Raw genomic sequence first — 27,759 nt, 5'->3', positions numbered from 1 at the left:
AAAGATATGGCAAGTCTTTGATTAAAAATCCTAATGGAGGAACAAAATATATTAAAAATCGATCGCAACACTGATATTGATAATTGTAAGTAGCATAGAATAATGACGACAAAGTTACGTTGCGGGATACGGGCAGCGCAAGACACATCATGGCGTTCTTTGGGGGAGGCTGTGCCTTGCATTGGACTTGTATCGACTGGCATGGTGATGATGACAGAATGATGATGAATCTAAAAGTGTAAAGTTACGGTTCATAGAGGTATATAAAACTTTGACTTTGAGACTTTGTTCAGGTGGTCGGCGAACACTGGATACAAGCCGCTTCCAACCGGTCCCACTGTAAATCTAAGAGCTCCCCTATATTTTGGCGTTTATCCAGCAGAGGAGATCCTATGTCTGAAATGATAATGATGATGATAAATGAGCTATAACACAGCACCGTATTTTATAGGAAAAAGACATCAAAATGTATTTTTATATATTTTATAATAATTTTTAAATAATTTTGAATATTTTGCAGAATTTTTGTTCATTTAATAAAGTTATTTACATTAACTGCGGAACTTTTAACTTAATATATCATTTATTGACATAAAGGATGTCAAATATTTAATGGAATCAGGCGTTTCCTTGCGGAAGTCCATCCTAAGTAAGAAAAGGACCAATATTTAGCCACTTCCGCACATGCAGTGGTAGTCGTGCAATAGTGCACCGCCCGCCAGTCCGCTAACAAATGCGCATGCGGTAAACAATGCGAACTACACAACTGCCACCGTCAAATCACTCAACACGTGTTTCACCCCTCCACGGTGCTGCACTTTGTTGCACGACTACCACTGCATGTGCGAAAGTGGCTAAATATTAGTCCTTTTCTTATATAAGATGTCCACACACAAAGTGGATAGACAACCTTACCGAGGTCGCCAAATGCTGAATTCAGGTCGCTTTCTACCGGCCTTGGAAATCTGTGGGATCATATGTCCAACAGAGGACATAAGACTCCTGAAAACGTGATAATGATAATATAGTAATATTATTTCTTATACGTGTATCAAAATTAAAAATAACGTTACACAAATAAAACGGTACAGAAAATTTAATTTTTTCAGTTTGTGAAAAGTAAAATTAAAATATTTGTTTTAGATTTTCGCAATTCAATACTTCCATATAATAATACGAGTTTAACACGAGAGCAAAGTAATGTAGAAATAATTGAATTAGATAAATTGAGTACTTCCACCGATTCGGATGACGTTGACGCAAACTTAGACCGTAGACATGCCTGGTGTTATGTTGAAAAGAATAGAGCCCAGATAACCGAGGAAAATTACAAAATTAATAAGAAAGCCAGAGAGAGACGAAGAATGAACAATAGGGTTTGCCCTGAACTTGTAAATAAAGATCTGGATTACTTACAATATGAGAATAGTAATATTAATCAATTAGAACACCTGTACTCCACGTCAATGTGGAACAATGAAGAGAAAAAGTTGCCATGTGTACCATTGAACCGTTTTACTATTTTAAACAACGAAATGTTTGATTATGATCAATCTTTATCTGATAACGAAAATGACGTTGAAATAATACAATGCGGTGACGTAATACTAGAAGGTGACCTAAACAGCGAAGCTTATTCAAAAATGACTTATAACAAAGATGTAGATACAAGTAAGCGAACGATATGGATTTATTCATATAGAAATAAGAACTTATTAGATGAAGATATGGCACAAAGATCCAATATATTTAACGACAGTACTTCTTCGTCGTCTGTAGAAAACTTTGAAAATAAAAACCAATATGTAGATAGAATTGCAACGCCCATTCCGAATTCTTACATTCCCAAATTGCAGTTGTACGTCGCAGCCACATTACCAACGGTCACAGAAGTTGCAGAGCCATATCAATTTAATAGAAACGACAACATGCAAACGAGTACCGCTACAAACTCACCAAAAACTTTAACACCCAATGATAATACTCCCAAAAATAGAGATCAAATTATTAGCAAAATGTTTCCTAAAACTAAAACTTATTCATACTTTAAACCGTTAACTACTCCATCACTTAACATTGTAAATTGGTTGGGATTATCTCCAAGAGAACGTAGAAGAAATATGAAACTTCCGAACCTAATAAGAGATCATTCAATAGAAAAGACATTAGAAAACTATGAGTATGGACTTAACGTTGAATCGGTAAGCAAAGAAAAAAATAACTTAAATGAAATATCCGCCGGTAGAAACTTAACATTTATTAAAAGTAAAAGTGATGATGCTATTAATGAAATAGTATCCACGGAAAACAATAATGATATTTTAAAAGTAAATATAATGGATGAAAAAGGAGATTACAAAAAAAATTGCAATTTAAAAAAACCGCGAATTCTACTGTCAGTTTTAGAGAATAAAAGATCGGAGTCTATACAAAAACTGAATGACGATGGATGGATAAAGCACAAACATGAATATACAGTTGAAACAAATGTTGAAATGGATAGTAATGTAGATGAGTGCATTGTAAAAAGTGAACAAAACGTAAAATGTGCCGGAGACAGGCTTTATCACAGAAATATGTCATTGCTAAAACCGGCGGAGTGGACACAATACTTACCAATAACTGAAAGCATCCCATCTCTTCATCTTTCCCTTCCGTCAGATATAAACGAAGAAAAAAAATCATGGTTCAAACACTTAATCAAATACCTTAAATGCTGTAAAGTATGTAAATAAAGAAATAAAACAAATATTTTGTATTGGTGAATTTATTAAATTCAATCACATTTTTCCAGTAGTTGGAGTACTTACACAAAATAAACCTGTTATCCGTAAAAGTACTTTGCAAAGAGAAAAATTTCACGACGCAATCAAAATTTCAAACAATTCTATCTACACGTGTATTCATACTATCACAATACTTACTAGCATTCTTATCTTGTTGGATTCGTTTTGCAACATGACTTTGATAAATTACAGGAATGTAAGTAACAAGCATCTGTCCTGTTAATTATGCCTGAACATGTCTCAAGTCTCAAGTCTCGAGACTGTTTAAACATTAAACTGTTTTGTAGATACAATATTACTGATCGAACATGACATATTTTTTTTTAATTTTATTATATGTAACTATTTTTTCTATCTGCTATGTAATAACAGAATAATGACATCTAGTTTTTTGCCACACTTTGTAGCTTCACGGAACGTTTAACATTATGAATATATATTGCAATTTTAATTTAGTAAAATGCACATCGAAACCAACGAATACAAAGCTATAGACGAAATCATAAGTTTAGAAAAAATCATCGATGTTTTTACTACATAAGTTCCTCCCGTAAACTTATTTTCGACCTAGCGTTGTATTCGTTGGAAATGTAGAAATAGTGGTCAAAAACACTAATTTAATGAGTATTATGTTATCTATTACATAGTAGTAACTTAAGTATTTGAATTCTGGTTTAATGGCAAATATGCTGCAAGATTTGAAATTCATATTTTACTTATATATATAATACATAGTTTTGAAGCCATTTTATTTCAACGTACAGAAGTTTTTTATTTAATTTTTGTACATAGTAATATGCGAACCTATAATGGCTAGGTAAAATTTTCTCAAGTGCTCAATTAAGTTGAAAAGCAAATACATTAATTTTGCAAAAAAAAATCATACTTCGATAGGGGTAAATCACAAAAATAAAATATAACTCAAAAATTTATATTTCTTAAAAATCAACAAAATTACTTTGGCCATTTCTGCACTTTTGTAGTTTCCTACAATCATCGAATGTAAAAATTCGTTTTGTATTTTCCGTGAAATTTAAGAGAAAATGCAATTCTATGTAATTAAATACAAAATGATCTAGTGTACAAGTGTCAAAATTTTTATATTTTTCAAATACCTACAGAAAATTGGTTCAATACTTCAAAAAATTGAGACCGGCTCAATAAAACTTAGGAATGACACGAAAATACTTCTACCTTTATACATGTGTTAAAACTGTAACGTTGACAAATCAAAATTATATACATTACTGATAAAAAGTGAAAATTTTATATGCTAAAATAGAAAAACGCCTAAAAATTTTGAACCCTAAAAAATATTAATCTGAAATGAATCATAATGTAGAAATCTTGTTCAATTTTCGTTTATAAAAAAATGTGGTATTTTAAAAAAAAACTTAATTTTATTGCGTGTTATATGCATAGTTTTCTTTATCTGAATTTACTCTTTATATTAGAAGTTACCTATAATTTTAATATATGATGTTTGATCACAGGTGCAAAAGCTTTAAAGGAGTTAATGTATAACTCATTAACTGTCAATTAATGTATGAATCAATAACGTAATGATGATAAAGTAAGAAAGTACGTTTTGAAAATTCAGCTACTATGGATTAGTACATTTTAAAAATAACTTTCCGTCCGCATTTAAATAGAAAAAATAAATTAATGTTTCATATTTCACTTTATGCAAGATGATTGGATAAAGGCGTATAAGCTTTAAAGCTTTTTGCTGAAAAATGAGCTATATAAACCCTTGAACGTTTTTAAATGCCATACCAATCACTCATATTCAACTATATGTGATAATAATACTATTTAGTTAAGAAAAGCTTCATCATTAATAAAGATTATATATTTAGATGCATATTTAACTAAAGTGAATGTGTGAGTGAGAAGGAAAGCTATACCTGCCTGTGAAAGTGAGTTCACAAACTACACGGGCTTGTACTGTACTGGTGCTGTCTGGAAGAAGTTATTGCTGAGGTTTTTATAGCTTCATCTGACATGAGTTCCCGAAGCGGAAGGGTCCGTGAACTATACAACTCGAGCTTGTTTAAGGTTTGTTTATTTATTAGGATGTTGTTAATCCCCATCCTCTTTTAATAGGTCAATTTTTAATCAGGGCTATAAGAAGATATGGTGAATGATTTATTATGAATTTAGCTTGCGTTCCTCTCTGCTCACAAATTGTACATCAACTACCATATTGTATTAGCCAATTCCAGGATTCTGTCTCTTTAATCTTAAAAGACTATAGAGGCGGAATTACAAAAGTCAAGATTATCAAAAATTACTTTAGCTAAATATGCATCCAAATATCTCTGTTCATTACTATCTAGAATTTATAACGTTTTGAAGGTTATGACTTGTGGATATTATACCGAGCAAAGACTGGGGCTTAAATTTGTATGTAAATTCAATGAACTATATTACAATATACGACATATATCATCATCATTTCAGCCATAGGATGTCTGCTGCTGGACATAGACCTCCATAGATTTCCAATAGGACCGGTTAGAAGCGACTGCATCCAACTTTAACAAGGTCGTTTGTCCACTTTCCTCCGAGAGCAGCGATTGCCGATTTGTGGTCTCTTCTCCAGAACCTTAAATTCCTGCGACTGACTGTAAAACTGTGACCTACCCACTACCACTTTCGTTAATCTACGAATCCATTAATTTTCGATTCAATCTCGTAGAGAAATCCCGTACATAACCCTGGCTGTAAGCTTGCTAATGAGACGACTCAGTGTGAGAGATCCCGTTTCTGTCCCGCAAGACATCACTAGTACCACTCATTAGTCAGCGTGATATTTATTGTGTGACAGTGCTTGTGTACAATAACTAAAATTACTAATTTATATATTGCTTCTCAGACAAACAAAGATTTCAACGGAATAACATGAAAAGTACAATTGATGGTTCAAATGTTCGCTTATTTCGAAAAACACGTTTGTAAATTCCGAGATACTAAGGTGAGTGAGACAGAGAGAACTGTATCTGCTTGGGTGAAAGAGACCACAAACTATAGACCACAAATAGTTACCATTTGAAGCCTTGACAAATAAAATTTGATTACTTAAATTCAAATTTTCCATTTTTATTCATTTGAGGCAGCTTAAATATGCTTGGAAAATTTATTTCTTCCAAGCATAGTGAAAAAGAAGTTTCAACTTCTTATGGTTCCTCATTAACATCAAAGATTCATCTGATGGCTGTCAAAATTATGCATACTAACTTTAGTCATTTTTTGTTAATATTTATCATTTATTATTATTTTGTCATTTTTCTTATTTTCATTTATTCTTTATGTTTTTAATCTATATTCCTATTTATTTTTCTCTAATTAAGTACAACATATTCTTTGTCTCTTTTTGCTCTTCACTTATTGCATCTAAATAAAAAGAATCATCTTCACTATACCAATCAATATTGAATTCTGTAGATAACTCATCACAATAATCTAAGCTGTAGTAAGAAATAGGAACCTTATCATATCCCACTCTCGACTAATAACCTATTAGTCGGTGACAAAGAGCTTTAGTCAAATATGCACTTGATATTTGGAAATCATGCGAGAGGCCTACGTCCAATTGACATTCTACAGCTGATGTTGAAAAAAAATCAAAATCATTATAATAAATTTAAAAAAAGAAATAAATGTTCGGTTTTTAATTGTGGCATGAATAAATGGTTAGGACAATTTTTTATTAATAAGCATAAATATGCGGTTAACTTTGCATGTTATTGAATATTAAGCAGACATATTTTTTTGTAAGTAGATAATCCATATAAATAATTGTAATTTGTCTATTACGGGTAATAGGACCATACAATAAACTCAAATCTGATGTCAAACCAGTTACCCTTGTGAAACAATCGTTATTAACACAATCACACATCTTAAATCTATTGAGATGGTGTTATACACAATGCTTGTGATTTAATGCATACCTTTTCAATAGGTAACATTATGCATAATTTAGGGTACAACCATAGAGGGCTATGAAAGTTAACTTTAAACTTAATCGTTAAACTTCATAACTATAGTAATTAATGAGACCAAACTGTTTTTAAATGTTTATTTTCCATCAATTTGATGACTGAATTATTTCAGTAGACGTACACTGCAAGGCATTGGCCTTCCCCTGTGATCGCTGCGATGCCCGGCACTGTTATTATATTTTTCATTACCAGACTGTCTCTACTGCTCAAACAGCTTTTGCAGATTTCATGGGTTTAAGCCTAAGATCTCTGTTAAGGTAGCGAAGCTCGGGGCTCTCGGTAGAGCCTCGGCTTGGGATACCATTTACTACTATTTTAACGGACTGGGAGGCCATGGAGTGACAAGGCTTGAAGACGCCCCCGAGGGGACTTCGGCTTAAGCTGTCACTCATCAATAATATTTAAAAAATTGTATCCACAGGGAATCAATCTTGATGTTAGTATGTCATCTACTTAGTGGGAGGAGTGTACCTATGCCATGCAATGGGCGTCTATCATCTCACATGATGATGATTATTTCAATTCCATTAATTTGTCGACAATCATATTTATTGGAATCTAATGAAAGAAAATAATCTTACATTATCTATGACGATTTTTGTAATTACTATTTCATCACAGTTATCACAAATCTCATAACTAAGGTATATTTTTTATGTAAAAGCGGTATTAATTTAATTTCTGAACGTAATAGTGATGTACACTTACGAATTATCGTAATACAACGACGCATCTCTCGCCTAAGGGGCGATAGTTTTGGTTTCTCTGGGGGGCGATTAGTGACGTCAGGATGCAGGAAGGGCCGGTTCGCGGCGAATGTAGAAGAGGATGTAAGGTTTACAGGCGGCCACTGCTGCAGCGTCACTAGCTCGCACCGTCTGGTCGTTGAAATGGAACCACTGCTCTTCGTTGATCGCAAACGCCGTGTAGTGTCCCGATCCCGCGCTGCATTATTATAAAATAATAATCAATATATTACCACTAATAACATTACCTAGTGGAAGATTTCTTTGGCACAAATAATTTCAAAAACAACACTATTCGCCGGATAGTTTAACAGAATAAAATCCATAACTTATGTAATTGAAGGGATTTAATTAAAAGTATGTATTAACCTTTAACTATGGACGTCATTTTTTTGTCACACTACCATGGACGCGCGGTCTCTCGGACCGCTATGTTCTGAAGTCCAAATATTACGTAAATATTAATTTTATTTGTACACTATTGTATTCATTGTTTTTAGGTATATTAAAAATTAAATAATTTCGAGGCTTTTAATCAATCTTTCTTTATTTGTAAATAAAATAAAGCATACCAACAATTAAAGGCACTTTTTGCTATAAATTTACTAGAGATCAATTGTAGGACGAAAAACTCGAATGAATTAAACTTTTTAGAAAAAATAACAATCAAAACTAAAAATATAAGGTTTAACCTAATATAAAAACGAATAAAAGTCTTCTCAAATTAAAATACAAAATTTTTGACATTGGTTCAATTGTTTAAAATTATTGGCAGTCCTTGCCCAAGGGTTTGGAACACTGTAAACTTATGACCTGCCTACAACTTATACAAGTGTAATTGGACTTTCTCTTTAGTTTTGTTGGACAAAGACGACATGTTTTTCGTTTTAATGAATCACTCTCCTGGCTAGGGGGTTCATCTTGGAGCATATCTGCCCCTAAAACTCGCTTCATTGACATTTTCAATTCGTTTGGTATATTTGGTTCTATTGCTCGTCTTTGCATATGCGGAAGATCATCACTAAAGATCGTGCTATTTTTTTAGGAATAGGGAGTATTTTTATTTTTTTGCTCTAATGCTCATTGTGTAGTACATAAGCATTTATACCATACAAGTCAAGAATGCGATATAAAATGAGCATAGGCCATCTTCTCGTTCAATATTCATTGACATTTTTAATAAAAAAACCATAAAACAATCAAATTAAACGAAATCACCTTTTATATTATTTACGCAGGAAACGTGGACGTGCGGTCCGACAGACCGCGGTTAAAGTATAAAGTAAAATAACTCACATAATTTGTGTCTGCCGACACAACCTATCATCTCAATATACGTTTCGGCGCTAAAACTAAAGCTACTGAGAGCATTAAACCCGGGGAGCAAGGGGAAAGGGGTAAACACAAAAATTACAAACTGCAAGCGGTCTGTGAGACCGCGCGTCCACAGTTAAAGGTTAATAATACATCCTTACCTAGTTACCACTTACCAATTAGATTAATAATGGCAAAATGTATATAATATATACATATAGTACTTTGATTATTCTTATTTACCCAAAGTTTTTAAGGGTGTTTAAGGATTTCTATCTAATTTGCAGTTTAGTTTACTTTTAAGCTATGGATAGGTGTTTTTCGATCAATAAAACGAAAAGTACACATAACTTAAAAATACAGAGATTGGAATAGATTTTTTCGCAAACTGTGGAAACAATGTCTTAAAAAATGGCAATCCGTAAAAGAAAAGTATCCGCATGTATACACATCCTTTAATTTCTTTGCGCTTGACGATCACTACAATAGTCTCTTTTCCACTTCCTTAATATAATAAAGTTCAACAAGATATCTTCAGTCTTTGTTTACATCGTTTTAAATTTAAAAGTATTTAAGAGTTTTTAGTTGATTAAGATGTGTGGAACTTGGTTTGTTGACTCATTTACAAGGATGATATTATGACTTATAAATTTAAAAAATTGTTAAAATTCTTTTGAAAAGAGCAACTATGAGTTTCTGGCCAGCTCTCCTAAAGAATTTCATTCCGAACCAGTGTCAGCTGACTGTTTTAATGTTGAAATAATTGACGGTTCAAATGTGCATATAAATGCCGAATTGAATAAAGATTTTTGAAGGTTTTTGAAAGGAATATTCCTATCAAATTTAAAGTCTCTAAGCTAAGTACCGAATATATATTGTGATGAATCACGGTTAAAATCATATCTAAATGAAGTGTGATAAATGTTGTGTTGTTTATGTAAGGCAATAAATAAATGAAGTCTGTAAGACTCACCCGGAGCCATGGTGCACGATGACGGCGGCGAGGTCGTACAAATGAGCGCTCAGGGCAGAACGCCGTGTATCTGGTGCCGAGCTGGGCACGAAGTGGGACATGTCCAGTGCGCGAAGTGGGAACGAGATGCTGGTGTCCACTTTTGTTCTGTACAATTAAATATATAAAAAATAATTTGTTGAAAAAAAAAATAGTTCCTAGTGAAGTTACTAAAGCCCCTAACAGAAGGGCAGGTGATGACCATAGTGAGATTTTAAGAGGGTAAGATGTGTGTAAGAGGTAGGGTTCCTACATCCTGTATTCCATCATCATTTCCTGTTATTTTGTTGACGATTATTCTCCAAAATCCTTAAAAAAATGATATTTTTTTAGCAACAAAATCACTTGCGGCAGTTCTTTGATCAAAACTCTCTCAAGTTTCTAGAAAAATGCATTTTTATCAGAACCAATACAATAAGAATAAAGTTATCCCAATCCGATAAAATAGTGGTATAAAGTGCCCGAGCCAATGTTCCCCCAGCAGCCAATGAAACCTTGAAAGAGGTCTGAAACCCACGGAATCTGCAAATACCATATTAGGCAGCAGCAACGGTCCGGCAAAAAAAAATTATTGAACAAAACGACTTTTGGTTATAAATCAAAACTACAACTATACAGTTATTTGTGGATAGTTGAACATATTTTCTTCTTTTTCTTTTCAAACCGATAGATGCCCCTTGAAAGGCCGTAGGCCATCCTCAAAAATTGCAACGATAACCGGTCTTGCGCTGCCCGCGACTAGCGGTAGGTCCACGTAGTGGAAGCCTACCCTCGCCGCATGTTCCGGCTAGTGGTCGCCACTCGAGAATCCCTCGACCTCAACAACCATCAATGGCACAAGCAATGTGCCTCACTCGCTGCCACTTCATACGAACAATTTTGCGAGCTACGTCTGTAAACTTAATGCTTCTGCGGATCTCCTCATTTCTGACTTGATTTGCTGCCTTTGCTCTTAGTGATCTTGAGCCTTGTTATAAAGCCTGCTATACACGAACACGTCTTATATCTGTAGATATCACCGGCAACACACACGGGTTAAAGACCTTCGTCTTCCGCTATTGCGGTATTTTGACGATCTTTTTTCATTGAATTTTCAAAAAATCACACAAAAAGTCCCTCCGCCGGACTCTTTATGCTCATTTTCAATCTAATCGATACAGAGACTATTTTCTAGTTATATTGTATTTTAATGATGCGAAGTCTTAAATTTAACATAAAATATATTTAAAAACTAGTTAGTATCTTTAAACTTTTGCAAATCACTATTTCAATAGCAATGCTATGTTATATTAGCTATAATATATAGCGTTGCTACAAACTTATCGTTTTATCAATACTCACTTTTTGTTTGATATAAACATAAAACGTGTAATATTTATATGTATAATAAATTTAAATTTTACCTAAAGTAATTATGCCACCGGAATCTTTTTAGGTGTAAACACAACACGTTGGGAAGGCGTCGTATCCAAAACTGCTTTGTTGATTTTTGACGGCATTTGCAACTGCTGCAAAAATACCGTTCCGTGTCGGCTAATTCTTCTACCTGAAAATAAGAAATATATAATAGTGTATCAAAAACAGTAAACTTGAAAACATTTTTACGGCTTAAATTAATATAATCATATATTCAGACATACTTTTTTTATTTAATTTAATTTAGGTGATAGGTGTAAAAGCTTTAAATTGTTGAATGTGTAACTCATTTCTCTGCAAAAAGCTGTTAAACTTTCACACTTATTTCCAATCAAGGATAGGTCAAAATCTTAATTTAAAATTCTGATCTTAATTCACAAATGTCTCACATCTATTGAACAGTGTTGCTTGGCACACTTGTATGAATTATACAAGCAACTGATTAGAGATGTTTACGTTTCTCCCGATAATCTATTCACGAGCCTGACTCGTCATATTCATATTTGGGCCAAAATTTTCATCATGAGTCGGACTCAAAGCACGACATGGGGTAAATTATCTTAAGCTAAAGGTTTTTTTGTGCTGAAACTCATTACTCATTTTTTAATTTTTTTTAGTTGACATAAATTTGAGAAAGCGGTATCATTTAACAATATACTTTAGGCATAGTACTAATAAGGACTATTTTACTTTTTTTATTAGTCCATTTGACAACATTTACAAACCATATTGGGTTAGATACCTATTGGAATCCTTTTATTATGTGTGTTCTTATTAGATCCGCAAATAATGTTTTTGGTAGGGAATATAGAAATTAGGTCGCATTTATTATTTATTTAATCCTCGAATAGTAAAAACGCGAAAGAAGGTAGCGCGGAAAAGGATTTTTTACTGTATATATGTATAACAGGCTTCTTTAAGTCAATTTTGCAAGCACGCTTCATTTTAATTTATCATTAAATTATGACTTAATGCGGGAGGTAATTTACCTGAACGAAACTTGCTAGACAATCAGTGAGGGACACTGGAGCTTCGTGGCGGCCAGCCTCGGGCAACTCCAACGACAAATCAAGGAACGGATCAAACTTTTTGCTCTCGGCGCCGCAAGCTAAACAGCGTACCTGAAATATTTATGTATTAGAAATTGTTATTGAAGCGTATATGACACCGGAAAAGAATATGTACGGCGTCTATACGTTGGCAGCCCGATGCGCAGCTCCTATCAAGTCTGAAACCATCTCAATACCAGCTATTAAACTGAAGCACACCGCTGAAGAGCGGCACAAATAGTAACGATCTTCAACAGAGAGTGATACAAAGCAATAAGAAGTAATTACAGCCTGGTGGTTAATTTGTTAACGTCGATAGTAGGTAGTGGGTTCGCTACCGGAAATCCTACACATTTCATATGATTTATACAATTTTTATAACAGGTTGTCAAATATCTCCCTTCCGCTTTTTTGCTCTTTATTCAATGCTTTATAAAAAGTGTTACAGTGATCGGATTTAGTTCAAATATGCGCCGTTTTGTTCGATAATCTGTTTCCATCTAGACGGCAACTTCATAATACCTCCCTCGTAGAAGCCCCCCTCCTTATTTGCGAAGAACTCGGACAGCCACTTTTCACAAACCTCTTTTGAGTTCAACTTTACACCACCAAGGGCGTTCGCCATGGACAGGAACAGGTGGTAATCACTTGGCGCTATGTCCGGGCTATATGGTGGATGTGATAAAACCTCCCATCCGAGCTCCCGTAGCTTCTGACGAGTCATCAACCTAGTGTGTGGTCTGGCGTTGTCCTGGTGGAACACTACACCCTTCCTGTTGGCCAATTCTGGACGCTTCTGGTCGATCGCCTGCTTCAAGCGGTCCAGTTGTTCGCAGTAGATGGTATAATTAAGCGTCTGGCCATATGGGAGCAGCTCATAGTGGATGATTCCCTTCCAATCCCACCAAACACACAGCAAAACCTTCCTGGCCGTCAATCCCGGCTTGGCCACTGTTTGGGACGATTCACCGACCTTCGACCACGACCGTTTTCGCTTGATATTGTCGTATGTGATCCATTTTTCGTCGCCAGTCACCATCCGCTTTAAGAATGGGTCGAGTCTGTTCCGTTTCGGCAGCATATCGCAGGCGTTGATTCGGTCCAGAAGGTTTTTTTGCGTCAAATCATGCGGCACCCAAACATCAAGCTTTTTTTTGTATCCAGCCTTCTGCAGATGGTTTAAAATGGTTTGGTGACTAACTCCCATCTCCTGGGCGATGTCACGAGATGCCACATGCCGATCTAACTCGATGTAGTCCATGATTTGATCGGTATTTGTCGTCACAGGTCTTCCGCCGGCTGGCTTATCCATGGTGTCGTTTTCGCCGGCTCTGAATCGTCGAAACCATTCCTCCGCGGTTCGAAATGATAGAGTACCATCCCCCAAAACACCATTAATCTCACGGAACGTTTCTCTAGCGGATTTGCCTTTAACGAAGGAAAACTTTAAAATAGCGCGTATTTCGGCGTTAGTGAACTCCATGTTTACACGTCTATAACTGTTGAACGCAATATCCAAACTAATCATGCATAGCGTCGTTTTGTAGGTTATGTCAGAACCTTTCAAATTATGTATAGTATTGCCAGATACGAGCTCTGTAGCGCTTTGTACATAGCCGCGAAATTCAAAAGACAAAAAGGCGGAAGGGAGATATTTGACAACCTTTTATAGCAATTAAAACCGCACGGAGCGACTCTTAGCAAAAACTTTCATGTTCGTTACTTTTCTTCTGTCTCAATAGTGAAAAAATTAAGTAATTAATATTTATGCTGTATTAAAATTAATTTTAATGTCCCATCATAAACTACGTCTCAGGTTTACAAGTCATTACTAGGTGAAACATCAGGATCGCGAGAATTCGCTGAATGTGAGCATCGCAAAACTGACTATCGCAGCCGTTTTATGGGGGGGATGACTATGCCTTAGAGTGAGCTGTATAGCGGCTGAGATAATAATGAACATCAACTATTCATAATGCTTTATTGCTGTTGATAGATTTTTTTGACAAATTACCCACAAAGTAATAAAAATTGTGAGACGTTCTTAAAAGTGAGATGAGAACGACTTATCAACCTTCAATGAATTCATCATGGGGATGCTGAGTCCACCACGTTATAGACAGAGAGACCGGGTACGATACCCTTAACGACGACCCACGTAACAAGTTTAGAAGGTTTGCCCTACTACTAGTGCTACACATTCTGATGAAATCGGACTAAATGGGAAGCTTCACATAATGCTCAAATTGCCAATGTGACTGCAAAGTTTGTTCTGACCGTAGCACACCTGGTAGGCGAAAAATCACATATTAATGCGATACTTGTCCTGACAAACCTAGGATGCACCTAGGACATTGTTTCATAAAATGTTTCACCAAAACGAATAACGTAGTGTAATATGTAATAAAGTCTGTTGTTTTCATCATATAAATGTAAGAACTGTAAAAATTTTATTACTTGTATACATTTGTTTATTTAAAAATTCTTAAAATATTTGTAGTGTTCCACGAATTTGGCCGAAACCGTCTCGAATTGCTAGTTCGCAATACAGTTTAACAGCCTTAGCGAATTGAAAAAGGCTAATTTCCACTCTGCTGATTCCGTTGTTTTACCTCATTTTGTTAACAAGGTCGTAGTATCTAGTTCCCTAAAACTGAGCCCTATAATTAACAAGGAATTGTATGAAACAAAATTATACTCACTTCACTTTGCAAGGTGCCACCAAACACAGCAGTCACTATAGAAGTGGAAGGTGTTCTTGGGACAAACACATCGGAACGATCTGGTGGAAGTAACTGCTGTAACTCGGTATGTAACCTGAAAAAATATACCAAAAACACTTCTAAAATGATTTTTATAACGAGCCTACAAGAAAATCAAATTTTAAAGTTAATGGTTCTGTTATATATATTTTTAACGGACAGACAACGTTAGACAATTAGCCAAAAATTATTAATGGTGAAGAAATATCAGAGTTAGATATTTTTAGGGACTATGTAAGCACTTTCAAGGATGCTAAACCACTTATGATGTTATACTTCTAAATGATGTCATTTCCTTTTTTTTAACTTAATCATTGCCCACCCTGTACAAAATTCTTTTTACCCTACATTTGTTCCTTGTTTAAAATTAACTCAATTTTGATTATTTATAGCTTGTTTTATTATTGCATACATAGATAGGTTTTTACTAATGTTGAATTAAATGGTTATCACAATTACGGCCACGACTGTGTGCCTCCACAAGGGGCAAACGTATTTAAATTTGTGCAAAGTTAAATGAAATTTATGGAAATGTATACTGTTTTGCTCTTTTCGTGACTAATTCAAAGAAATAGATATATTGTAACTTCGGGTTTTTAGAACACCCTAATTACGTATACAGGGTGATTAGCTATGGATGTAAAAGATTTAAAGCAGTAAATGTATAGCTCATTTCTTATCATGACCTGTCAGATTGTCTTGACTGCCATATAGCAAGTAGTACTGATGACGAATATTATACAACTTCTTTTTCCGACAAATATTGTTATATTGATTGTGGTATACTTTATGTAAATAATTAACTGAAAATGATTGTAATAGATAAATTAAATATTATCTAACAATAAAATGATTAAAGTAAGAGATTTTATTAAATTTGGTTATTCTTCAATTACACGAAACGTAAAATTTTACCAGAGCTTAAGATAAGCGCATATTCCCTCACTTTACTCTGAACCAAAACCGAACTGGTGTCTCGGACGATTTGCAGATAGCATAGTATGTTCGAACCGCCACCGATCGATAAAGTGTAAATATACGGTACACCTTATCCAAAAATCAATGGCTTCATATAAAACATTATCATAATATAGCTATTAAAAACGTTTGCAAAATTCGGATTACTACATATTAAAATTAATTATTGTTCACTATCTGTCTGCAGACTTTGTATTGCTAGAATTTATTGGCCTGTCGCAATCCAATAGAAAAAATAAATGATGTAACATATTTCAGAGTGATAAATTTATACAAGATGTTTAGAAACAGATGTTCATTCACCGCTTTAAAACTTTTACACTTATAACCAATCACCCTGTGGACTTAAAGATCAATGTTATATCGTATCCATTTATAATAGAACTAGACAATTCTTTAAAAGTTAATAATTAACTTCTCACCTGTCTAACATGTATCGTAAGAACTCGTGTGCGTCTTGTTGTTGATAACCACGAAACCGCGGCACCACTTTCCATATAACGAGAAACAGACACTCCGGTGATATCGCAGCTTTAGATCCACAACCGCCAGTGTTTAGGTTTATTAATACCTGAAAAGTACAGCAATAACGTACAACTTATACCTGAGAGGTATTATTATATACCCTTTTTACAAACTACGACAGACACGTTTTTAATATTAACACATTCCACGCCATGTGGGGCGTATACGACCCTCGCTGCAGTTTCCGTTCAGACCATTTGCAATTCTCATTGAAAAACAAAAGAATTCTTGAACAAAACAATTGTAGGGTCGAATATAGATAACTTCACATCAGGAATGCGTGTACGTAATGCATATTAAAATCTATAATTTTTTTCCGCTAATTATAGCTTTACAGTATTGAAAAAGTGTAAGTCTTAAACTACTTTTAAAGTGAGAATCGTAAACGCTCGTAATGGAAAACCTTTGTCTAATGAAAAATTGTCGTGGCACGGAACGTGTTAATGTTTAGTAGTACCGAAACCACTGTACCTCGCCTTAATTGTTATATGGGGGGAGGGGGGGAGGAGCAACGAGCATGAAGGTGGTGGCGCTCATCATTGACGACAGGCTAACGGAACAACCGATATACTTCTTTACTAGCGTAGAAATATTGTATTTTTTTTTAGATTTTAGTCCGTAAGACATTGACATAGAGAATACCTGAATACAAAATCCAAAAACACTTTTATTCATCATCAGCATCATGTCAAAGGTCACCACCATGACCGGTCTTGTATTTCCAGCGACCTTGACTATGATGTCGTCTGCCACTTACCCACGCCACATAATTTAAGACTAGATTTACTGACATTCATTAAATACTTATATTTACCGAAGTGACCCAATTTGACTCATTCAAGAAAATTTAAGTTTTTTGGAAAGAAAATAGTTACAAATGAATTGAAATAAAATGTTTATTAAAAAGAAACAGAAAACATTTTTTATAAATAAATTTTGTTTTTGAAACACATTTTGTACAAACATTTCTGTTACATTTAGCATAATGGTTTGTACATCTGTTTCTTTTGCAGGATTGTTGAACTTGAATATTCTTCCGTGCATCAGTAGCTTGATTACTTGTCATTGAAATTGCCTCCCCATACTCACAAATATTGTAAGTTAGGAACTCAAAAAGAGAAACAAATCACATCCTACTTGACTGTTGCCTAGGCCTGATAGGACCATTAAATTCATGTTATATAATTGACTTTTAATCCATTTTTTGAGTCAAATTGGCACACAACCGTAAAAATAGGTATACTACATTCGATAATGCAAAATTAAGAGGTCTGTGGGGAAAAGGAATGAACGTTTATTTATATATATATATATATATATATATATATATATATATATATATATATAAGGAGAGTTCAAGTTTTTAATGAGTCAAATTGCCTCAGTCCTTAAATCTAGTGTTAAAAAATTAATTTAGGTAAAAAAAAATACATACTTTCCTAAGTTCCTCCGCCATAACCACGTCGTGCATTTCCTGGCGCGTGTAACTTCTAGAATGATAGACTTTTCGTCCATTCGTTTTCATCTCTAACGAAGGTAATTGGTTAAAATAACAACTAAACTCTTGTATATTGTTTAAGCTTTGCAACACGGCGTTCATGAAACAAGTGTTGCCTAAATTCTTTAACCCAACTATCCGTTTCTCCCTTTGTGTCTTGCCGTTGCTTGGAGACATTTTTTTCTCTTTGCTTTTGGGCTGCGCGACATTTTCTGCTAAACTGTTATCACCTGAATGAGATCGTTTACGAGATCGTGGCCTTAGACTTCGCACTGGTTCTTCTAGATTCTGTAATAGAAGAAAATATACCTAATATTTTAACTAAAACACTAACTTTGTAACAACCGAAAGAATAAATAAATAGTAATTATATTTAAGTTACTTGGACTGAACCACACGGTCAAATGACATTTGCAGTTTACTATGTAATTAAATTTGTAAAACGGACTGTAATTTAATATTGAAATAGTCATTTTAATGCTATTTAGATTGAGCCATAATGATTTTTTTAAATAACTTCATGCAGATCGAAAGCTCGAAGATGATTTCATGGCATGTAATACTAGCGTTGATTGTACGGAAAATATTCTCAAGAAAACTCATATCGAAGGATTTGTCTCAATAATCATTGACATTTGAATTATTAGCAGAACATTTCAGAAAAAGTGGCGGCGATTCCAACAGCTTAAACTACACATGCGTAGTATTTTGACAACCTTCAATGTCATTTCGACAAATATTCTCAAAGAACTTGACGCCTTGGCAATATTATTGTAAAAGATTAAATCCACCCTTACTTTGTTTAATAATATATATATATATATATATATATATATATATATATATATATATATATATATATATATATATATATATATATATATATATATATATATATATATATATATATATATATATATATATATATATTCGTCAAAAAACAACGTGCACCTATATTTATTTAGAAAATGAACTTTCTTATGGCTCAACCTTTATAAAATATGTTTTTGCATGAATTTCAAAAAAAGTATTACAATTTCATATAATTTACCTTAGAACATTTTGTAGGCTTACTATCACCTATATCCGCTATGGAGTCAGTGCTTGTGAGTAATAAGTTAGTGTCAAAGGCGACGTCGCTGCAGCTGCTAGACGGTGTGATATCGGAAACCATGTTCTCTTCCCTGCTGTACGTCGTCGGCGGATCCTCGTTGAGAATGCTATCAAATAGCATATCATTGCTCTTTTCCAATTCCTGTCTGTTATCTTCAATTTTATCTATTTCATTTGTCTCATTGGAGGTCTCTTCATCTCTACTTAAATGCACCAATCTCTTTCTTAATTCCACTATTGTTTGATTTTCAAAATCATTACTAACATAATCGTCACACTTATAGCTAAAACGTAAAACGAATTATTACAACAAAATAGTCCAATAGAACTATAAACATTACTTTACTCTGATAATTACTACCTATAAATCCACCATTTAAACCTATAGAAGACCACAGTCGGACCGGTCTTTTTTTCAAATCATCATCATTCATCATTTCAGCCGTAAGCTGTCCGTTGCTGGACATAAGTCTTCCGGTTGAAAAGGGGGCATGCAGCCAGTATCTTCCGACGACCCTAACATGGTCGTCTATCTGGCCACAAGGTGGACTAGAACATTGTCCCTTTGTCGTTCCGTGATCTATCTCCAGCACTTGCAAGCTCCAGCGGCTATCTGTTCTGCACGCTATTTGACTTGCCAACAGCCACTTCAACCAGCTAATCCGCTTGGCTATGTCGGTTATTTTCGTCAGTCTACAGATTACCTCATACTTTATTCGATCTCGTAGGGAAATCCAGAGCAAAAGCATAATGCTTATTTTAAATCGTGCCAAAGATGCCCTTTTCAACGGAACAGCCTAAACGTATGTAAATAATTTAACACTATTATATTCGCCGGAAAGATATTAACAAGATAAGGACCCGTTCATATGGGAGAAAATTCTTGGTCCACATTTGTGATTATGCAGTGCGGGTGCCTTCTCTTGCTCGAATAGTGTTTTTTTTTGTTTTCCCTTTGACCTGACGCTTTGCTGTTCCTTGCTTTTGCTTGCAAAATTGCGATTGAAAGAATAAAAGTGAAAGAGTATTAATTCTGTCCAGCGCACTAAGAACATGCGTAGTTGAAAATAGTACTTATGTAATATTACCAGTAAACTGAATACTCGTCGCAGCTTATACATAGCTGGTGGTCGGATGTCTCTGCATGGGTCTTGGCGTGGCCATTTACGTATCGCCCACAATTGATAACTCCACAGTGCAAACACAGCCAATTCTGCTCCGACGTCGAACATTCTGGAAAACAGAAAAAAACATATTCCATACTAAGCACTCGAATGAACCCGTCTCCGTTTTCAAATAATTATTATAAAAAGTGTCGTACGTATTATTTAATTCCGTAACAGTATTTCGTGTTCAGCACCTAGCTACTTAATATGTTCCTGCCATTAGCCCTGCACGCCACGAAATTGGCAATCTCGTAATAGAAGATGCAACATAAATTAGATATTTAATAGTTTTTTATTTGATCAGTTGTCGTGACTCCTTTGAATGTTAATGTTGAACGCGATTAGTCACAGCCCTAGGTTAGTGCATCTGAACTTTGCCATCTCCTAATTTGACAGCATACGTAAAGTAACGATCTGAACTGAAATTCCTGTAGGAGTCCCTGGGTTAAATTTCGGCAAAGAAGGCTAACCTTCAAAGCATTGTCACTCAAAAGCCGGTGAATCTGTATATGCCAACAGGCTGACGATACTGTGTTAGTTTCGCGGAATACAGGATCAATAGGTCTAATAATGATTTAGGATATTTATTAACCACGATTACCGTTAGCTGAACTGCAGAAAGCAGGTGTATATACAGGATAATTGGTGATAGATGATAAAGTTTCAAAGAGATGAATGATCATTTGCTTTCAAAAAATGTTTCGACCACCTTGTCAAAAAATAACTAGTTTCATAGTCAATTATTAACGTGTATAGTAAGAAATACAATACGTTTACAAAATTCGGATTACCATGCCTTAAACATAAGGCGTGTACGAAATATGTAAAATTAAAAGGAAGGTGGAAACAACAGCGTCCCTGAATTTAGATTTAACCAGTTATTATTCAACCCTGAACGGAACGAATGAAAATCTGAATTTAAAATTCTTATCTGAATACACAAATTTCTCATATCTTTTGCTTTGTTGCACGGAATACCTGTGTGAATTACATAGGCTCATTATCCAGCAATAATCTTTAAAGCTTTTACAACTATTTACAATCAAGTTATGTAAAGTGATACCTTAGAAATATTATATATTAATTTATATTATCTATTGGAATGCGACGGGCCAAAAATTCAGTAGTCTGAAAAATCACAATTTAAAAAACGCATTTGACGCATTACGTCCTTTATTATTATTAAAATATTGATATTTGTATAGGATGTACCATATATTAATTGACAGCAAACAAGCTATACACTAACTCCTTTAAAACTAATGATCTACGATCAATTACCTTATATCATTACCGCTGCTCAAAAAAGCTAAAGGAAAACGTAATGAAAACAAAAATTCGAAAAAAATCTTTAACAAATTAATTTTAAAATAACATTATTAAGATACAATGTTTTTTGTCAAAAAAAAGTCAAAAAACATGAGTTTATATTTACGTTGTCAGAGTTGACTTTGATTGAAAAAATAACTTATTTAAAATTATATTGAACAGTAGTCAGTAAATAATGCTAGTAATAATGTGAATTAATAAATAAAGGCAAGGACCCTGAGCGACAGTAGAAGTCATAAATGTATGCATTTAATTATTTTGCGTATTCAGAAAGTAAAACCCAAAGCCCGTAAATCCGATATGATTTTTAACAGACAAAAGTAGGGAGAGAAACTGGGTAATCTCTTTATAGGGTACTAACGTGTTAACGCCACCACAGATATTCTGGTGATTTGGCAATTTTAAAGGGCCTAAAACTTTCTACATCAATTTTGTTTTCGTCATATCATAACATAAAACACTTTATAAAATCAAAACTTTTCAAAATTAAAACCATTTTACGTTAAAACAAACGTAACAAACCACCTCCGACCATCCATCTATGGTCCAACGCAAAGCTTAGGCCTACCCTCAAAATATCTATAGGGAGATATAATAGCCACGCTTGACAGGTGTTACACTGACTGGTAGGTGAAGATATACCCGAACAATGTAGTCTAAATGCTTGTTATTTCATTTAGAAAAACATATACGCAAGGATCTGCTTGGTTTATAGAATTCAGTAACTGTTAGCTACCGGAAAAATAAAATTTTAGGGGGCCCGGAAAGTAATGTCGCTTTCTTAAATTAAATTCACGCGAGTGCATTTTTAACAAGTTTTTATTTCTAATCAATAATATATTTACCTTCGTTATCAATAACCTTTTGCCATCTAGTATACAAATTTTCAATGCCGGAGCGGTAAAAACCAATCGATTATCCTGTAAAATATGTCGACAGAAACGACATTACTTTCCGATCCCCCTAATATATATATTTTATATACTGTTCGCCACCCGCTTCGCGTGACCATCATTGCCCTTTGTAGGTGTAATATCATAAAACACACTCTTGGTATTAAACAAAAATTCTGGCCAAGTTTCCTATTTATAAGACTATTTGTTTATGGTACGGCGTCTCAACACTTCTTGCGGGTGACAATTCGTAAAATTCGTCACTCGTCTTCTTAGCTGACCTCTACTCGATAAAATTAACATTCTAGCCAAGTTTCAGCTCCCTAAGCCTCATGGTTTCAGAGATATAGTGATTAGTCAGTATATCGGTAGAGAGCTCCTATAAATATTGATAGATATATACATAAATCTTAAAAAATAAAGCATATATAAAAATGATATACATGCACCATATCTTGTTCTGGTAACAATGCAGATCAGTGCAATTCTATCGAAAAATTAGCTACTTCGGACATTTTTTTAAGATTCTATGAGGACAATAATAACAAAGGACATCAAGGCTATAGCATTTATAGGAATAGAATGATTGTAATCATCTAATCATAACATATTTCTGAAGGAAACGCCCAAAAACAAGCAAGCCGCTTTAACTTTCTTGTATACATAACAACATAGTTTTTGGATCACATTTATTTACATCCCTCTACTTTTAAGCATTCAACATTCTCACACACACAGAAAAGTTTGGCCCACTGTACTCAGAAAACGAGTCCTATAACTACGTTAAAAATAGAAAAATGTTTACAAATATCTTTGCGGAAACTAGACGTATCCATAAAATCAACGATACGATATTTAATGGTCGCCTTTACATATATACCTATAATAAATGATTATCAACATCAATCATCATTAAGTTGGCCAAGACCCACTGCAAGTCTTAAATCTCCCCTAAAATTCGGCACGATGATCGGTTTTGCGCTGCCCGTATTCAGCGACTTTCTACGGTCTTGACTAGATGGTCGGTCCAGACGAGGAATTGTTTGAGCTACGTCAATGACCTTAATTTTTCTGCGGTTCTTCTCATTTCTGATATGATCTTCTAGCAAAGCTCCGAGTACAACCCTGTCCATTGCTCTTTAGGTGATCTTGAACTACCTTATAAGGCCCATCGTAAGCGACCACGTGTCAGATCCGTACATCTGTATATAAGTTTTTGACCAGTGTGTTGCCAGTGATGACCTGTCTTCAGACTTTACAATATTTTCAACGACAAGAGATGCTGAATGTACTATAAAGGAGTAAAGCATTTCCTTCAATTGCTACTAGAACGGAACGCAGATATATAAGGTACATCAAAATGGCATAAATGATTACGAAAACAGTCTGCGACGTTTTCCATAGTCTGACATACATGAATAATAAGACAAGGGTCTAGCGTTTCAAGGATATGGGACGTACACATCACCTTATTTGATAAACATTAAACCGAGAACTGGGTTGGATTTTGACAAGGGCATTTTGAACACGAAAACATGTTTTTCAAACGGAAAAAACATGTTTTTCTGTATAAATTTATCAAATATTGTACGGAGTTGATACATACACAAATCTTCATTCAAAATGTGCATGGATTGTATTCGCTAACTCGTAAAATGACGTAAATTGAGTACAAACACGGTAATAAATGGATAATAACACACTTGATTATAATGTCCTATGATCATGAGTCACAGGTCACATCCCCTATAGCAGTGATCGACAACTTTTTGAGAGAAGATTTCAAAATTACAATTTAAAAAAGTTCAGTTTTAAAAGGCCTACATAATTTTTTGATGTCAACAATACTACTTATTTTTGATGACAACATTACTCCTATTACTTATGAGTAGTGTTGTTCACAAGTCATAGATAATTTAAATATGGTATTATTTGATAATCACTTATTATGTAAGTTAAATTTAAAACAAACATTTACTAATAACACTAACTTGTACTACAATATTTAACATTTGTTTATAAAACACGGGAGTCTCGGCTTCATATCCCTCTGCCTATAGTATATACATAGTGAGAACTAGTACCATCTCACTAAATCAGTAGTGACAGGTTCCAAACCATTTAATTACTATCCTTTATTCAAGAAATCCTATGCTCCAATTTACAACATATTTAGGCCATAATAATAATGCACACAATTAAAAAAGATAGAAGACAAAATATTTTTCTTTAAATAGAAGTATTTTATAACAACCCCCCATTCACCTATGAAAATGCTAACATAAGTACCACACGGGGTTGTTACCTCTCTATAATAAAACATATTTTAAAATTACAACAATCATAATAATTGAGCCTTTTATTTTGATCCTTATTTTACAATTGATTTCATTTGTAATATATTAATACTTTTTTACTTATAACTAATTGTTTGTTATTAGACATATGGCCTCTCTTTGGATGAAGGTCCGATCCCAGTTCTTCCAAGTGTTATCTTTCTCTTTGGGTCAACTAATATTTATTGTATTATTTATATTATACTATATGCATAATATCATCAGCCCAGCATTTATTTGATATTCTTATCTAACACTTTCCTGCTGGTCCCTTGTAATTTGTTCCCCGTATGGTCCCACGGATGACAGTGTAAGGAGTGTGTCTAGTCCATTTAAATTTTAGGACATGTGTAAGCACATTCTTTATTTTAGTTTTTTGCCTTATTACACCATTTTTTTATTATATTTATCTTAGTGTGGCCCTCTTCATACTTTTTTGTGTTAAATGTTTTGGTTAACTTTATATGACCCATGTTTGGCAGCCATGCAGCAAATAATGTAAAAGACATATTTTACAGAAAACAAATTTTCAGTCGCATAAAGATGACACAACAAAATTATTGTTATTATAATCATCATGATTTTCATCATAACATGTCAGATGAGATTAAATAATTTTTATAAATTAATATTTTAAGCCATTTTTTCGCATCTAGTCCTATGGGAAATCAATAGGGTAGACCTATGTCTAGCTGTGAACAATCCTACCTCTGAAATGATTATGAATAATGGCTATAGTATTATGCTGATGCTGCATACATATTGTTTGTAATGATTAGATAATCATTCCTGACAAATGGTCATGAAAATCTGACTAGTTTTGGAGAGTTCAAATTGGTGCACTATAACATTAACTTTTTAAATTAATTCACATATTAATAATTTCAATTTAATTCTACCTGTACTGGATAACAAATATAAAAAGATTATTACTCATTTACATTAAAAGTTACTTTATCCGAAAGAGTTGGCATACTTAAGTTTTACTTTTAAATTTAAAAAGTTTTTATTGCCACTATATAAATATGTTTAAAAATATTTATGAAATTAAGTAACACAACTTTAGGTCCATTTGTAAAAATCATTCTAAGTCAATACTTACATATCTATCAAATATACACCTTAATTTCATCTCTAAGAAAATGTGTTAATATTTATATTGTGTGTATTAATGTTTATATTCACAATAAACACAATATTAAAAGCCATTTATTTACAATAATTTCTAAACATCTAACCTATTTATTGTATTCATAATCAATAACACTTCTTTTCTTTAGTGGAACTTGTTAGAAAATATATTAGCAATATAGGAATCTTTTAATTCCTATTTACAAATAACCAACTGCATAATTTGGCAGCATATAGGGAAAGTTTAAATATGTTTGTTCAGTGTGTTGCTACTAATGTTGACAAATACAAACAGATTCCCATTTTGCAAATTAATTTTCTGATGACCTCTACTTAAGATATAAATGAGCTAATAAAATAGAAAATTAGATAGCCAATACATATATGTAAGGAAATATTTGTTTGATAAGTGTTATGTAAATAGATTACAGATTTTAGATACCGTAATGATGACACAGATTAATCTAACAAAACAGAAATCTATGTCAGACAACAATTATTTTGAATAGTGACTCATTTTATGTCGTTTCTGTATATAACGAAAGCAGAATTTGGTTTCATAGCAATAATTGAATAATTCCGGTTCTACCACATTATAGCAGATACCTACAATTTTTATAAATTGTAAAATGATTAATTTTAGGCCCACAGAAGTAATTAAAAATATTTATTAAATACGCCAAGCATCAGTGGCCTAGCACGTCATACGAACACCCATGCCGCCTCCCCTCCCCCAATCTGAACAGCTGATTATTTTAAGTTCGCTGTATTGATTTTTCGAACTAACCTCCAGCATTGAACGTTAACTGACATCATATTACGAATTAAATTTAAATAAATTTATTATGGTATATTAAATTGAATAATTCAATTTTTTACCTGAACAGTTGAAGTTCTTTGTGACCGTGCTGTCTTGAAAGATGAAATTCTTATCCACCTTGACGTTATCTAACAAATGCGTACATTCCATTATTCATAATAAAATAAACCTAAAAAAGCCTAAATAAAAGATACAATTCATGAAAATAATTCATTGAAATATATAAATTATAAACTCAGGTTTATTCAAGCTTCAAAAACGAACGAGATCGACTACCTATTCACACTTCACGCCAGTGAGGGAACAGGCGAGCGCATGAAGCGTATGAGAGCTAAACGCAAACACCACACCACAAACATAACAATTGGTACGTTCGGATACACATTATAACATATATCCGCATTACGTTTTTGTACAGACCTAATAATTTAATGTTATGTCACGTCGCTATGGAAAAGGTAAACATTATTTTTGACTATTTCATTACTATATATAAATTCATAAAATATTCATTACATCGGAATTGTAAATAAAAACCATAGCGTTGGTTTAAAAACAATATCATTTATTTTGTTGATTGGCAAACAACTTGGAAACCATAATAAAGTTACGGGCGCTGTTTGTACGTTAACGGCTACACTGGGCTGAAGCAGATAGACAGACTCAATTAGATCAGGAACATTTCTAGCTATTTTATCGCATTAGCAAATATTCCATTTCCTGATTGAGTGAAAGCATTGAAGATAGAAAGTCTTATCTCGGGCTATCACTCAAAACGCATCTCATATTGTTGTGATTATATTATATCAGTTGATGTTATCTAATCACAACAATGCAACGAAGAAAAATTTTGAAATATAATGTTCTAATCTACTCTA

General features: G+C 33.7%; 1 protein-coding gene across 3 annotated transcripts; it reads right to left on the bottom strand.

The window, feature by feature from the left end:
* LOC137923246 (ubiquitin carboxyl-terminal hydrolase 3-like) lies at positions 1-27,454 on the bottom strand. 3 transcript variants are annotated; one of them, XR_011107551.1, is made up of 12 exons: positions 27,398-27,454; positions 26,941-27,009; positions 20,295-20,439; positions 19,145-19,490; positions 18,031-18,381; positions 16,493-16,641; positions 15,033-15,147; positions 12,271-12,402; positions 11,269-11,411; positions 9,827-9,973; positions 7,502-7,738; positions 1-230 (listed from the first exon to the last, which is right to left on the bottom strand). XR_011107551.1 is itself a non-coding variant. In XM_068766439.1 (11 exons), the coding sequence occupies exons 1-11, from the start codon at positions 27,444-27,446 to the stop codon at positions 7,579-7,581; spliced, it is 1,806 nt and encodes a 601-aa protein (XP_068622540.1). In that variant the 5' UTR covers positions 27,447-27,454; the 3' UTR covers positions 2,788-7,578. The 3 variants fall into 3 exon arrangements, 2 of the variants coding, with proteins under 2 accessions (XP_068622540.1, XP_068622541.1); XM_068766439.1 differs by lacking the exon at positions 1-230 and having other exon boundaries at positions 2,788-7,738; XM_068766440.1 differs by lacking the exons at positions 1-230; positions 27,398-27,454 and having other exon boundaries at positions 2,788-7,738; positions 26,941-27,184.
* Between the last annotated feature and the right edge of the window lie 305 nt (positions 27,455-27,759).

Source organism: Battus philenor, unplaced genomic scaffold (genome assembly GCF_028537555.1).
Source record: "Battus philenor isolate CCGP_79_NKW_IND1 unplaced genomic scaffold, ilBatPhil1.0.hap1 SCAF_21, whole genome shotgun sequence".
NCBI classification, from domain to species: Eukaryota; Metazoa; Arthropoda; class Insecta; order Lepidoptera; family Papilionidae; genus Battus; species Battus philenor.
Note: the sequence above shows the minus strand (reverse complement) of the source record. Positions and strands in the feature narration are given on the sequence as shown.